Source organism: Cyrtonyx montezumae, unplaced genomic scaffold, assembly GCF_038088225.1.
Source record: "Cyrtonyx montezumae isolate F1298 unplaced genomic scaffold, pur_monq_1.0 scaffold_1, whole genome shotgun sequence".
NCBI classification, from domain to species: domain Eukaryota; kingdom Metazoa; phylum Chordata; class Aves; order Galliformes; family Odontophoridae; genus Cyrtonyx; species Cyrtonyx montezumae.
In genome coordinates, this window is record NW_027071825.1 from 1,293,708 (window position 1) to 1,306,666 (window position 12,959).

General features: G+C 47.6%; 1 protein-coding gene across 6 annotated transcripts in view; it reads right to left on the bottom strand.

Moving 5' to 3' along the window:
• MIER1 (MIER1 transcriptional regulator) overlaps nt 1-12,717 on the bottom strand; it is a 30,176-nt gene extending 17,459 nt beyond the window's left edge. For 3 of the 6 annotated variants that reach the window (XM_065737521.1, XM_065737513.1, XM_065737504.1), the window contains exon 1: nt 516-540. Coding sequence is in view for 1 of the 6 variants with exons in the window: in XM_065737530.1 (XP_065593602.1) it covers nt 516-540; nt 12,064-12,072 (34 nt within the window). In the remaining 5 variants the exon portion in view is untranslated. Of the gene's footprint in view, nt 1-515; nt 541-6,141; nt 6,198-12,063; nt 12,089-12,531; nt 12,590-12,702 lie in introns of those variants that run through there. The other 3 variants (XM_065737548.1, XM_065737530.1, XM_065737538.1) reach the window with 3 other exon arrangements.
• Nucleotides 12,718-12,959: the final 242 nt, after the last annotated feature.

Below are 12,959 nucleotides of genomic sequence, written 5' to 3' on the forward strand. Positions count from 1 at the left end.
CTTGGAGGTGTTCAAGTGATCGGTGGTTTCTCCAAAAGAAGTAAGAGCTCAAGAGATAACAGCAGTCCAGCTGAAGTCATTACTGGAAAGCTTTTCCTCTAGAAGGATGCCGAAATTCTCTGAAATAAATAACACTAACTAAAGCGGTACCAAGCTGTATATAATAGATTTGTAGTTTATGCTTCAGCTGACTACCAAGTACCAGGAACTCTGGGACATCAAAATATTAGAAAATAACCAGTTTTAAAAGCAGAAGGCATGAAACCCATCGTCCTCAGCAACCCTAGAGGGAAAAATACACTGCTTCCCTCGCTGCTTTTGTTCCTACAGCTATTGTGTATAAAACCATTCAGTAACAGAGTATCTCATGACTGAGAGCACACAGTGCCTTTGACTCTGCATACTCCGAACTCATCAGAACACAGCCTTAGGTTACAACTAGAAAAGACCCCGAGGAAGAATTTTTAAGTATACTCTCTTCCCATACAAGTTTATGAAATGTCAGAAATTCTTACCTGGACTTGAAGACTCAACAGAAGGCTAAGAAAAAAAAGAAAACACAGGAAATTATTTTTAGTATGTTGAATATGTACAGACTTAAGTCTCTGATTTATCTGACACAAAAGGTTACAAGAAGCAAGTTGCTGTAAATGCATGTACTCATACAGCACCACAAACACACCAAAGCAATTGGAGGCAAAGAGCATTCACTTGCTGCTTAATGTGACTATATTGCTGCTCCACTCCCGCGACAGTAATTGGAAGAACTGCCCATTTCGTGATGCAACAGGTGAGTTCATGGGAGTACAAAATAAAGCAAAGCAGTTCATTCTGAAAATAACACCACAGTTTCACAACCAACATAGTCTGGCAGAAATGGGTGCCACTGCCAGGCAGAGGTGCAGAAAGCAGCTCTGCCCCTCGAGCTCAGCTCCACTCCGTCCCCAGCCAGGACAAAGCTGGGATGTGACACACACAGGTGGGATTTGTGCAGTTCACTCTGACATATCCCTGTGTACCAAACTCCCTTTTTTACAGCCCAGATATATATACGCAACAGATTACACTGACAGTGGAAACACAACTTGAAACAAATGACTCTTCACATGTGAAAAGGTATACAATCGTTTTTCATGTTTGAAGCAAATTACGTAACACCTCTGCATCTCCTTTACATTCAGATTAAAACATACACTTTGGAGAGGTAAGCACAAGCCACACTGAGAACTCCTCAGCGTACAGACAGAAAGAAGCGATTTTATCTCCAGCACTACCACGAGGAAAAAGCAGCAGTGATTGCTCTGCAAGCCTGACTTTCTTCCCAAGTATGACTGTAACAAACGGATGCAAATCAGCGACTACAAAACAAGCATATGTTCTGAAACACAGAAAGGCATTCACTCTCACAACAACCTTCATGTACACAGCCATCCTTTGGCTCCCATGTTTGGTAACCCTCCCCTTATCACCAGAACACACATAGTTCTGCCACAAAATCCTGCTGTCCCTTGCTTACAGCTTTGCCAATCCTTACCCTCCTGGGCTCAGATTTGCATGTCAGACACGCAGACCTCGTTTGGTTTGAAAATTCAAGCAAATGGTTCAGGAACATACTGACTGGAGTGGCTTTGCAAAGCCAGAAAGAGTTGTAGGTTAAATAACTCCCAAGGATGGTACTTCACAAAGAAATAGTATAGATGATGGTATATTTTGAGTTGAGATAGTATACAAATAATACAAAAGAGAAGATGGCTCACTTTCAGGATGACAAGGCTCACAGGGGACTCCACGTGGGAGGGATCTCCGAGAAGAGATCCTTCCATGGTGGTGGTCAGCTCTTAAATGGGGTTTGGGAGAGGTGGAGCCAGGCTCCACCCCTTCCAATCACACAGGTATATCACCTTCACCTGTGGCCCCATGGCTGACTGGGTGCTCACCTCAGGTGACCAATCAGTGGTCCAGGCCGCGATTCAGCAGTTCCCATACAAGAGTGCTTTTTGACTCCAGCAAGCTGCAGTACCCCCTTCTCCACTGCCTTTTGGAAACTGAGATTCTGCTCAGGATCAAGGATGCCATTATTATACATAATGCACAGTGTTGTCTTCAGGGAAAACTGCCTGCATTTGGCCAAGGCATAAGTTGGAAAACTTTGATTTGCACATTCATGGTAAATACTTGCACATACACATAGTTCTGTATCAGGATTGTAGTCCTGCTGAAAGTGCAACAAGATCATCTTAGAAAAATCCAGCACACAGCATTACCAGGATAGGCTGAACTAGCACTGGTGCCAAAATCAGCCCACAAGGACCAATTCCTCCCCGGTATGTGCTGTTTGTCTGATGAAGTTGAACATTCGGAGGACAGCAGTGCCTCTGAGCAGTACAACACGGACTGCTGCCCCCAAAACCAACACTTGAACACCAAGCTGCCCTGAGATGAGGGCAGGAAAGCAGAAGTGGCCTGGGAAAGATCAGAAGGGAAAAAGCCTAACTTGTGATTTATGATAAAACATTATTCCAGAAATGCCTCTGCCCTCACAGAACAGAGAGCTGGATTTAACCTCCCAGAAAGCCCTCAAAAAACCCTACTCTAAGCAATAAACCACGTTACTTAGTAAATAATAAATTCTGCAAATGGCATCTAAAAACTGCTCTTTCTGCCTGGCTATTAGAATGAGTCATTCTTAGAAGGCTCTTACACAAGCTAACGCTCCTGAAGTCAAAATAAAACCTCTGTCCAACATTCAAGCCACGTTTATTAATAGCCAGTATCCTTCTTACCTAGTACTAGTCTCTAGCTAAAGCAAAACAATGTTCTGCTCCCCTTCCCAGCTGGCTGCTGATGGGCTCTGCGTGGGGCTCTCAGCTGGGAGAAGGTGCTGGCACTAGCAGGGGGTTAGCAGCTGAGCAGGGCTCCTGAGGGAAGTGCAGCATTCACTAACAGTGAGTTTGGGATGGCAGAAGTTCAAGCAAACAGATCGCAGTATGGTGAAGCAGCTGAAGCACTGCCCTCAAGGGCAGGAGCCTGAGCCCCATAGGCTTTCAGCCATCCAGAACTTGCCACCACCCCAAAGGACCAGCACAATTTACCTATGTGTGCATGTGCATAGGTATATACACGATTCGCTTGCACATTTTATATACCTATATGTATGTACATATAGGAAGCTGGAATAAGAAGCTGGAGCTTGTTTTTTCAATCATGAGAAAAGAGAGCTATCCATGCGCATAGCCATCTGACAGGAGTGCAGAAGACAAAGCCAGCCTCCTCCCAGCAGCACCCAAAGGCGGGACAAGAGTCAATAGGCACTACCTGAAATACAGTGAGAAATCTTTCCCCTATCTTCTATGCGTGATGAAACATGGACACACATTGCCCAAGAGACTGTGCAGCCTCCATCCCAGAGGTGCACAGACCCTGACCAGGTACGGCCCTGGGCATCCAGCTCTAGTAAACCCAGCTCTGGCACGGCTTTGCCTTGCCTGCCTCCAGCAGCCCCTAACTGCTTGCACAATCCTGCAGCTAAACGCTCCAATACATATTGCAATGGGGCCAACCATAATGAAATCCTTTTGTGCTGAGAGTGGACGTGAAACCATTGCAAGACACAAAGGCAAGCTTTAAGAATCGAAGTTCCAATTTCTGAAATAGGATAGTGACAGCTCAGGAAAGCCACCAGCCCTCCCAACAGGCCGAGTTACCTCCAATGCAATCACCCCCACAGCTTCCAAAGCACTGCTAAAATCCTGCAGTGCCTCTGGAGCTTAGAACAACCCCACGCCTTTTCAACAACTCCTAAACATACATGCAGGGCAACCCAAGTCTGAAAATATAAACACCAAAACACAAACTCTGCAGAAGTCTAATGGACTCCAGAACACCACATCCGCTTCAGACTACCGTGCAGGACAGACACATGCCTGGGAAGGTTCTAGTTCATTTCTGCTACAGACTGCATGCACAAATTTTAGGAGTACGGTCTCTCTATTCCTTTCTGCTATGCTTTGTCTATCAGATCTACTCAGTCACTCAGTCTGCCCCAGTTTGTGGATTACCATCTCTGCATTTCATACATTCTATTGTGAGTGATGCCCTGTCAATCATTTCCTGCCTTCTATTTCTAGCTAGAAGCAGTTTCATGTTACATCTCTTTTATATTATTGGCCAGCTGCTGCCAAAAGTAGAAGTCTGACCTCTTCCCACCACTCCATGTGCTTCTGCCACTTGTGTCATCAGGTCAGCAAACGGAAAGCTGCAGCATGTGCTGCTTCAGCAAACCAACCTCAGAGAAAATTAGCACTACTTTTCCATCCTATTTGTGAGCCAAATGCTCACTGTGGGCCCTTGCAATTGTGGACACACTGCAATGCTGGAAGCTAGGCTCCAGGAGTAGGGTGGGTGGCGGGAGACCAGGAGTGCCCCTTTCCATCTGTTAGCATTATATCTAAGGCGAAAGAGCTTCCTTTGATTAAAGAGATGTTCCAAGACAATGAGTGCAATTCTTGACCGCTCAGCCCTTATTTCCCTGCCTCCAAGCAACCATGACTGCAGCCAGGGCACAGCAGATGGCTTTGAGGGCATTTGCTTATGAAAATTTCCTGGCAGTAGTTGAAGATCATATGGCTACACTGGTATCACTGCATCCCAAGTCCTAAGCTACGGTACGTGAGTCTCACTGCAATTCCCGTGAAGAAGGATACCACTGTATGCTTCAGTAGCTTTTCCTTCTCTGCTGCAGCAATCCACAGAGAAGTGCAAAGCACTTTTTTGCCTCAAGGGCATTCACAGAAACAAAGAACTGCTACTTAGAAAAAGATTAGCAGTAGGGAAAAACTATGGGATTCTGTCAACATATGGGTGAAACAAACTATTCCATACATAGCACCACCAAAAAAGGTAACAGCAAACATATAGCATGGGTTCAAATGAATGAAAAAAATATCACAGTGAGGTCTGCTGAATGGTCACAGCATAGCTGAGCACATCTGTTCACACTCCAGCTGAGCCACTTGAAGGAAACACTAATGTGGAGATATGAAAAAAATGTACCTCAAGGTAAAGGTAAAAGACATTAAACAAAACATCAGGCTTGAGCGGCACTAGAAGGATCTGCCACTGTTTTTATTGCATGTGTTTTTAGGGATCTGAAGAAAGACACACAGACTAGGTGTTTGCAGGGGGTGAGTAACACTTGCAGCAACAACTGAGCCAAAAAAAAAAAATCACATCAAATACATTCATCCACTTCTGCATACTGGCAGAGATCTTCGTGCCTTATTCCATGGCTTCAGAGCTGCTTGGGCTGGAACACAATGCTCCAAAAGCAAAAGCTGTTGAAGTAATGCAGAGTCTTCTCTTTACATTTCTCCTACAGCCTACACAGGAGCACTTGAACAGAACTGAAAGGACTCGCACAATTTCACTTCTCCCTACGATACTGCAGTTGTAATTAACATCTTCCATAATTGATTTATAATGAAACATCTTAAAACTCAGTACCTAGACCCTTCCAGACAATGGCAAATATATATTCTGTTCAAATTTACTCAAGTTATGTTTAAGAGCTCTCTAAATGTTAACTAAAATATTTAAAAGCTAAAATTAAATTTACTTTGATGGGAATAAACATGACAAATGATCAAGCAGATGCCCAAGTCTTTTCATCCATACTACAGGAAAATACTGAAGTTAATTTCTGGGTTGCTTTAACTAAATCTGAGGCACTGAAAACTTCAGAACTAACTAGGAACTAAACCTTAAAATATAGTCATGTTCCCTGTTACATAACACAAGAAATGAAGCATGAGCAGCTGGTGGAGAGTACACGTCATTACTCAGTAGGCATGTACGTGCCTTCAACATCATTTCAACATCACTAAAGCTACATTTCCCTAAGCAGACTAATTAAAAGTAAATTACTAATCTGAAATGAGTAATAGGCATTCCATTCTTAACATAACTAACATTTAATCTCCAAACGCAGGTAAACAGTTACATGAATAATAAAGACTGCACAGAAACCTGAAGCTCTGAATACGCACGGTTTAGACAGCGACTTGGTATGTCTTACTGCTCAAACTACCTCTGAACATCAGCTACAAAGCCTGTGAGAGCCATGCAGAAGCCGTGAGGTCTTACCAACAGACTGTGGCAGCCATGTGAAGAGCCCTCAGGAAGCTAAGCCAAGCGACGGCCTGGAGAAAATGATGGGTTAAAATGGCAAAGAACAGCCCTTTCTTTGCAGAAATAGGCATCTCAGTGGAAGGCTTACAGCTCCATCCTGTCCCTATCTACCTGTGCATGTGCAAATGGCTCACTTTGTTTTCACCTCAGGTATAAAACAATGAAGTATCGAACAGAAGGAACCCCCCCCAACCCTGCTGCCCCTCATTTAATGGTTTTAGGGTTAGGGTTACAAATAAATATTTCTACAGCCAAAACTGTAACAACATCCAAACCCTTCTGTACATGAAATGATAGCCTTTATACAATCAGGGAATTTGTTTCTGTTTTTCATTTGGCTGCTAAATGACCAAGTTCTCGCACTGCCAGAACAGAAGATGAACTGCAGTGTATCATTTCAGACTGCACACAGGTATCCCTGCACCTGGAGCTACCTGAGCAAAGGTGCCCTGACCTGGCTGCTCCAGGTCTTCCAAGTCTTGGCTCCACTTAGAGGTAATAAAGATGACCCTTCCTTCAAGGCCAGCCAAGCACTGGATACGGTTTGTTTCTGTTTATTGGTACTTCATTAAAAAAACCCATAAACTCGCTGTTTTTCTGGAGAAACGGAGCATTATAAATAAGTGATATTTCTTAAGCAGAAAGATAATACAGCTGTGCTGCTAACAAAAGCGAGAGCTGTTACTTAAAACAAAAATTACATTTTTAAAGCAGTGATTGAAAGGAAACACAGAAAGCTGAAAGGTGTCAGCTGACAATGCTCCCTGAGGTGACAGCGCTTCCTCCAGCCAGCTATCTGCTTCACCCTTCTGTCAAATGTTATCACACCAAGGCAGAAGCAAAGCAAAGATGCAACTGGAATGAATCTGTACTAGCAGGCGAGTCCAGAGCTCTGCCATTGTGCTTCCCTTCCTGCCACAGCTGCCACAGGAGGAGCAGCCTGCAGCAAGAGGAAGCAGCATCTTACAGGTGCACCTTGAGATGATCGCAGCAGCGCTGATCACCCCAAAATCTCCAAGAGGAGCTAACTGCCCTGCCAGCCTGAGCACCTGCAGGTGAGCACAGCACAGACCCCTTTGAGAAGCACTGAAGAGCAGATTTCCCTACGTTTTTCACAGCTCTGAGCCAAAAGGAGAGAGCAAGCTTTAGGGTAGTGAAAGCAGGTCCCATCTGATGGCCCACGAGTGTGCTGCTGCTGGATCAGCTGCTGAGCTCACAGTGGAGTGCTGTTGGAGCTATAAGGCTGTAGGAGGAGGACAGCAGGCAGAGAGAGCTGCAGCCAGTGGGGGACAACAGGACACCACGCTCACCTCAGCTCCAGCAGGGGATCTTCCCTCCTCGAGGAGTACTACAAAGCACAGCCGCAGTAGTTGCTCAGAACACTGTCCCTGTCTTATCTAAAGCACACATTTCCTATTCCTAATAAGTAATTGCTCACATCCATCACAAAGCACAGCAGCAGCTTTGACTTGTTGCAATACCATGAAAATTCTCACGAAGAGAAACTGGAAGCCCACGGAGCCACCAGATCCTGCAGGAGCATTTCAGAGAAACAAGACACCACCACAGGCCAAGCTCCGCAAGAAAACATTTTTGTGCACAATTTGTGACATGAATGGATTAACACTGAAATATTAATACAGTCCAGGGCTGCTGGCCAGCAAAAAAAAAAAAACCACAAAATGACACCGAAGTCTTCAACAATTCTACTGTTTACCTAACATCCCTATACTGCGTTAGAACTCAAGCAGGAAACCCACAAGCAGCAGTATTCTATCACACATGCAAAACATCCACAAAATTCTTCCATTATGACAGGAAAAAAACCCACTTTCTCAATTCTAGAAATGAAGAACACTAAGTGCTATTGTTTTCTCTTCAATAGCTTGTAAGAAAAGCAGAGGGAATACAACCAGTGAGCGTAAGCAACTGCCTGGAGATGACAGACTTACCAGGGATGCCAGAATGGAACCCCTGGATCTGCTCTGGGTTCAGATACCTCTGAGATTTACCCTGCAAAAACTGCTCCAAAGCAGCATCAGTCAAAGGTGAGATCTAATGTGAGAACACAAGTACCTCTCACCAGGATGGACTGAAGCGAATCACCAATTTTAATCAGCAGGAAACCTCACTTTAAGCTGTTTTGACCTTATTTTGTATCCCAGCATCTCTCAAATGCTCTGTCCTGACTGTCAGAACACCTCAATTTGGAAGCACATCAGCAATCATGCTAACTTTACTGCTGCTTCCTTCAGGGGAGGCTACGCTCACTTACCCATATTATTTTAAAGCAACAGCAGAGCATAATAAAAATAGAAAGCTTAAGAATTTGAAAAATGTTATTAGAAATGGTCTTTAGAATACATTTCTTAGGCATTACTTCTGCACTTCTTTCAATATGCACAGGAAAACTAGAATTCTGATTCACAAACAAGTTTGTTTGTGACAACTCTCCAACTAAAAGAAGAATGGCAACCAGGAGAAAAATCGTGCCAGATATTATAGATTTAAAGAGGGGTTATTAAAGCACTTCCACACAATATTAATAAACCGATTATCTGACCAAAAGCAACTGAACTTTCAGAAGCACAAACAACACCGAAGAGCATTCAAAGAAGTCACAGGGACTCAGTTCAACTGTCCACTGATTCTGGAAGAGAGCCGGTCCTGCTCCTCTCCCATACAGCTCCTGCTTCTTCCCGTCCCTGGCCGAGACCATAGGAAGCCCATTCAAGCTGTTAAGCCCCTGGAAATGGCAAAGTTTAAGCTCTTCGTTCCAGCAGTCAGCAAGCGGAATCATCTCACTGCAGGGCAAGGAACAGAAGGAGCTGGTGCAAAGGATGCCAACAGGACCGCGTTGTCCAGCACAAGCGAGAAATCAACTGCTCAAGACAAGCACAATGCCCAAGGAGAAGCTGAACCGACCTCATGGCATGATATTTTTGGAAGGAGGAAGACACTACTCTCTTGCTGATCCTCATGTCTGGTTCTGCCATCCCAGCTCCAGTGGCTGCTGGATCTCTGCATTAGCTGATGCCACTGGCTGTCCCACAGGAAGCGTTTTGTTCCTCTTCAGTCAGCAAGCTGAGCCAGCCCACAGCACAGGTCAGGGAGCACCCATCTGCACAGAAGCAGCAGGGGAGCAGAGCTTCCCTTTCTGGCAGCCGCCTGACCGCCCAGCTGCTGCTCATCCTCTCCCCACCCACATGCAGAAACCCAAACAAAGCTGTGCCAGACTGGCTCAGGGATTTGCACCCCAACTCTCCCAGTCCATCCCTGACCAAACACGAGCATCCCCTTTCCCATGCAGGCCTGGTACTTCTCTTACTCATCAGTGATTTAGGGGAAAAAAACCAAAACCATGCCTCAAACCAAAAAAGCCCTCTACATTTATGGACTGGTGCATGCACTACAGAGCAAGACAACAAAAAAGCAGGACTTCAGCACTTCTGGAAACCACAGCAGGTATTTAGCTTTGTAACATTCCAAAAGATAGCCTGACCTCATCTCCGAGTTTTTTCCCCACTCAGAAGATCTCATTCTCACGTTTTATTCAAACATTATAATGGATAAACAAACGACAACAAAGAAGCATTCTCTCAACTACTAATCATGCTTTTAAGTCAAAATCTTCTCCTCTCAACAGACATTAAAATTCTTACATTAGGAAAAAAAAACATATCAGGATTCACTCCACCACAAAGACTAAATAAGCTGCTTAAAGCACAATTTTGTAACATACACAAAGCCTGAGCTGATTTTAAGGAAGAGACGCTTTCTTTCTGACTACAACTTGAACAATCTTCTAATATTTTGGAGTATTAGCACTCAAACCCACCACGTGAACATGCTTTGAAGTAGAACAAAACCCTACAACAGCTTATTAATCCCAAATCTAAACCCTGTGTAATATACATTGAAAACTGTTTTTTTCCCCTCTGTTCTGACCTGCACTCAGAGCAATACGTTTCTACAAAAGTGAAACAGGATTTTTTTGTTCATTTAGTTTCATTTTCTGGGCTCACTGACTCACTAAGCAGGCTCAGAGCTCCTGTCTGAAGAACTTCCCTGTCAATTTCGAGCAGCTCCATCCTTATTACTGTTATCAGGCAGCTCCTCCAGGCACAGCACTGCCATGCTAAGGAGACTTCAGCCCACCCCCTACAGAAGTCACAAGCTGCACTAGGAGCCATCATACTCAGCACGCTGCTCCTAGATCAAATAACAGAGGTTTATTTTTCCTTAATTTTGACTGGTTTCCATAACAAATATCAGCCAAGCCCGTGTTGCTGCCGCCACCTCCGAGCTCATCCCACAGGTGGATTGAGCCTTCCAGAGCTTCTCTGTGCTGCTCCCACCCCACACCCAGAGAAAAAGCAGCCCCGATGTAACAAAGAACTCATCAGAGATTTTCTTAAAAAAAAAAAAGAGGGGGAAATCCTCTTCCTTTCTCAGTAAAATATCAAGGCTAACAAGTAACAAAAGCCTTTCCCTTTGGAACAACATCCATAAAGTGGAAAAAAACCCAACAATGCCTGTCTGCTCTCCATACTCCATGGCTTTATTGCTCTCTGCAGCACACATCCCCTACAACTCTCAGCCCCGTTCCTGCTGCAACGTCAATAGAAGTACGTGACTTCACCGAATAGGAAGTAGTGCAGCTCTGACTGTGGCTCCCAGCAACATGGCGAGCCTCAGCTCCCACAGAATAGAGCTCTGGGGGTATTTCACAATAACGCTGGGCTATATTAACAAAACTTATCAGCAGCTGGTGAAACTTGTGACCCAGGCCCTGAACTGCACAGTGCCCCAGCCCTCTCTCCCTCTTCATGGAGACAGCAGACACATTGTTTCAGGGCTCAGACCTGTGATTCTCTGCCTCTCAAGATGCAGAAGAACTCTTTAAACTTGCAAAGACAGCTTACACAGTTACATTTACTAACACTAAGAGGAGGTAAAGCTACACTGAAGCTGAAAAAATACTACCAAATAAGAATTCAGAAATACTCAGGAATTACAAGGGAAGAATCCTCACCTGTAGGATATTTTAACAGATACCTCTCCCCCCCCCAAGCATAGCTAGAGGAAATGTCCATCCTGGAGAAGATCGTGCTTTTAGCAAGCTTTCTATGTAAGCATTTCTAATTTGTTTGCCAACACTATTCAAGCAGCAAATTACCTTAAAATTGGGATCATAGGATAACTCAAAGAAGGCTTCACAGAACATCAACTCAGCTATCCTAACTCGCCTCCTGGGACACCAAAGTGCAGCGTTTCCCAGTTCACTGGGATGGGCAAACACGCACATCAGTCATCCCACACGGACCCGGTGAGGGGGTTAGGAAGCCTTCTGTCATTCCCTGCACCTCCCCCACCAACCTCCCGAAAAAAGTCCCCCCATCAAAAGGGGCAGCAGCCCCGCTTTGTCCTGATGTCTCAGGAAACAATAATTAACAAAAACAAACGCCCCTTCCACCCTACAGCAACTGTGCCGCGCACGATGCCCAAGAGAAGAGATTTTCTGTGCGCTGGAACAGGCGGGACTCCCTCCCCCTCTCCCCCACATCCCGCCGGTATGCTTTGCCCCCCCACCCCACCCCGGCCCAGCCCGGCCCCGACCCTCCCGGGACAGCCTAATGCGGGCGGTGACCGCCTCCCGGGGCGGCCCCGTGGCGGGAGGCGCCGCTCACTCCCAGCTCCCCCCTCCCTGCCGCCGAAGCGGGCCGGGCCGCACGGGGCTCGGCTGCGGGCGCCGGGCTCGGTGCGTCGCGGCCTGCTCCCGGCCCCACAAGTAACTTGCGGGACGCTCCGCCCGGCCGCGGGCCCGCGCAACAAGTTCCTGTGCCGGCCCCCGCCCCTCCGCCGCCGAGCTCTCACCTCCGCCATGTTCTCTGCGCGGGAGGGCGGGCGGGGAGCCGGGCCGGGGACGGGGTCACATCGCCGCCGCGGCGGAGGAGGAAGAAGCGGCGGCGGAGGGTCGCGGGCTGCGCGGCGGCGGAGAGCGGCGGGAGGGCGGGGCGAGGGCGGGGCCGGGCGGCGCTGCGTCACCGCGCACGGGGCGCTGACGGGAGGGGCCGGGGGAGGTAGGGGGGAGCGCGCGCGCGCGCCCAGCTCATCTGTCAATCACACCAAAGGCCACGCCCCTTCGTTCAGACCACGCCTCTTAATCAGGGCCACGCCCACTCGGCCCGTCCCGTCAGCGCCGCGCCCTCGCAGCGGCGGAGCGGTGCGGAAAGGGGCCGTGTCCTCTCGGTCAGCGGAACGGTTCGGTGCCGCCCAAGGGACCCAAACGGTCCGGGTGCCACTCCGGACCGAGCAAACCGCGCTCCCGCCGGCGTTACTCACGTTGGGGCGCGGAAGGCGTCGTCCCAGCGCGGTCCTGGGGAGCAGCGCTGTGGTGGTCCTACGTAAAGGGAAACAAAACACAGAACACGTCCGGTCCTAATGCTGCTGTCCCTAAAGCCATTCCCGTGCGCGGCTGTGCCCAACAGGGCCGCGGAGGCTGCGGGTACGAACCCGGGCGTCACAGCCGCCGACGGAGGCGGGGATGCTTCATTCCGGCCCAACGCATCGGGAAAGGTCCCGCGGGGCGACGCTGAGAGCGCACACGCATGCAGCTTCGCTGACTGAAAACCCCACAAACCCCGGCCCCGGCCTGCCCCGCTCCCCGCCTCAGGGGCGGAGGGTGCCGCCGTCTCCCCGGGCCGCTGAGGACCTTTGTGCTTCAGTGACAAAGCGGGAGCCGGCGCTGCCGCGGCCCCGGGGCGGGCAGG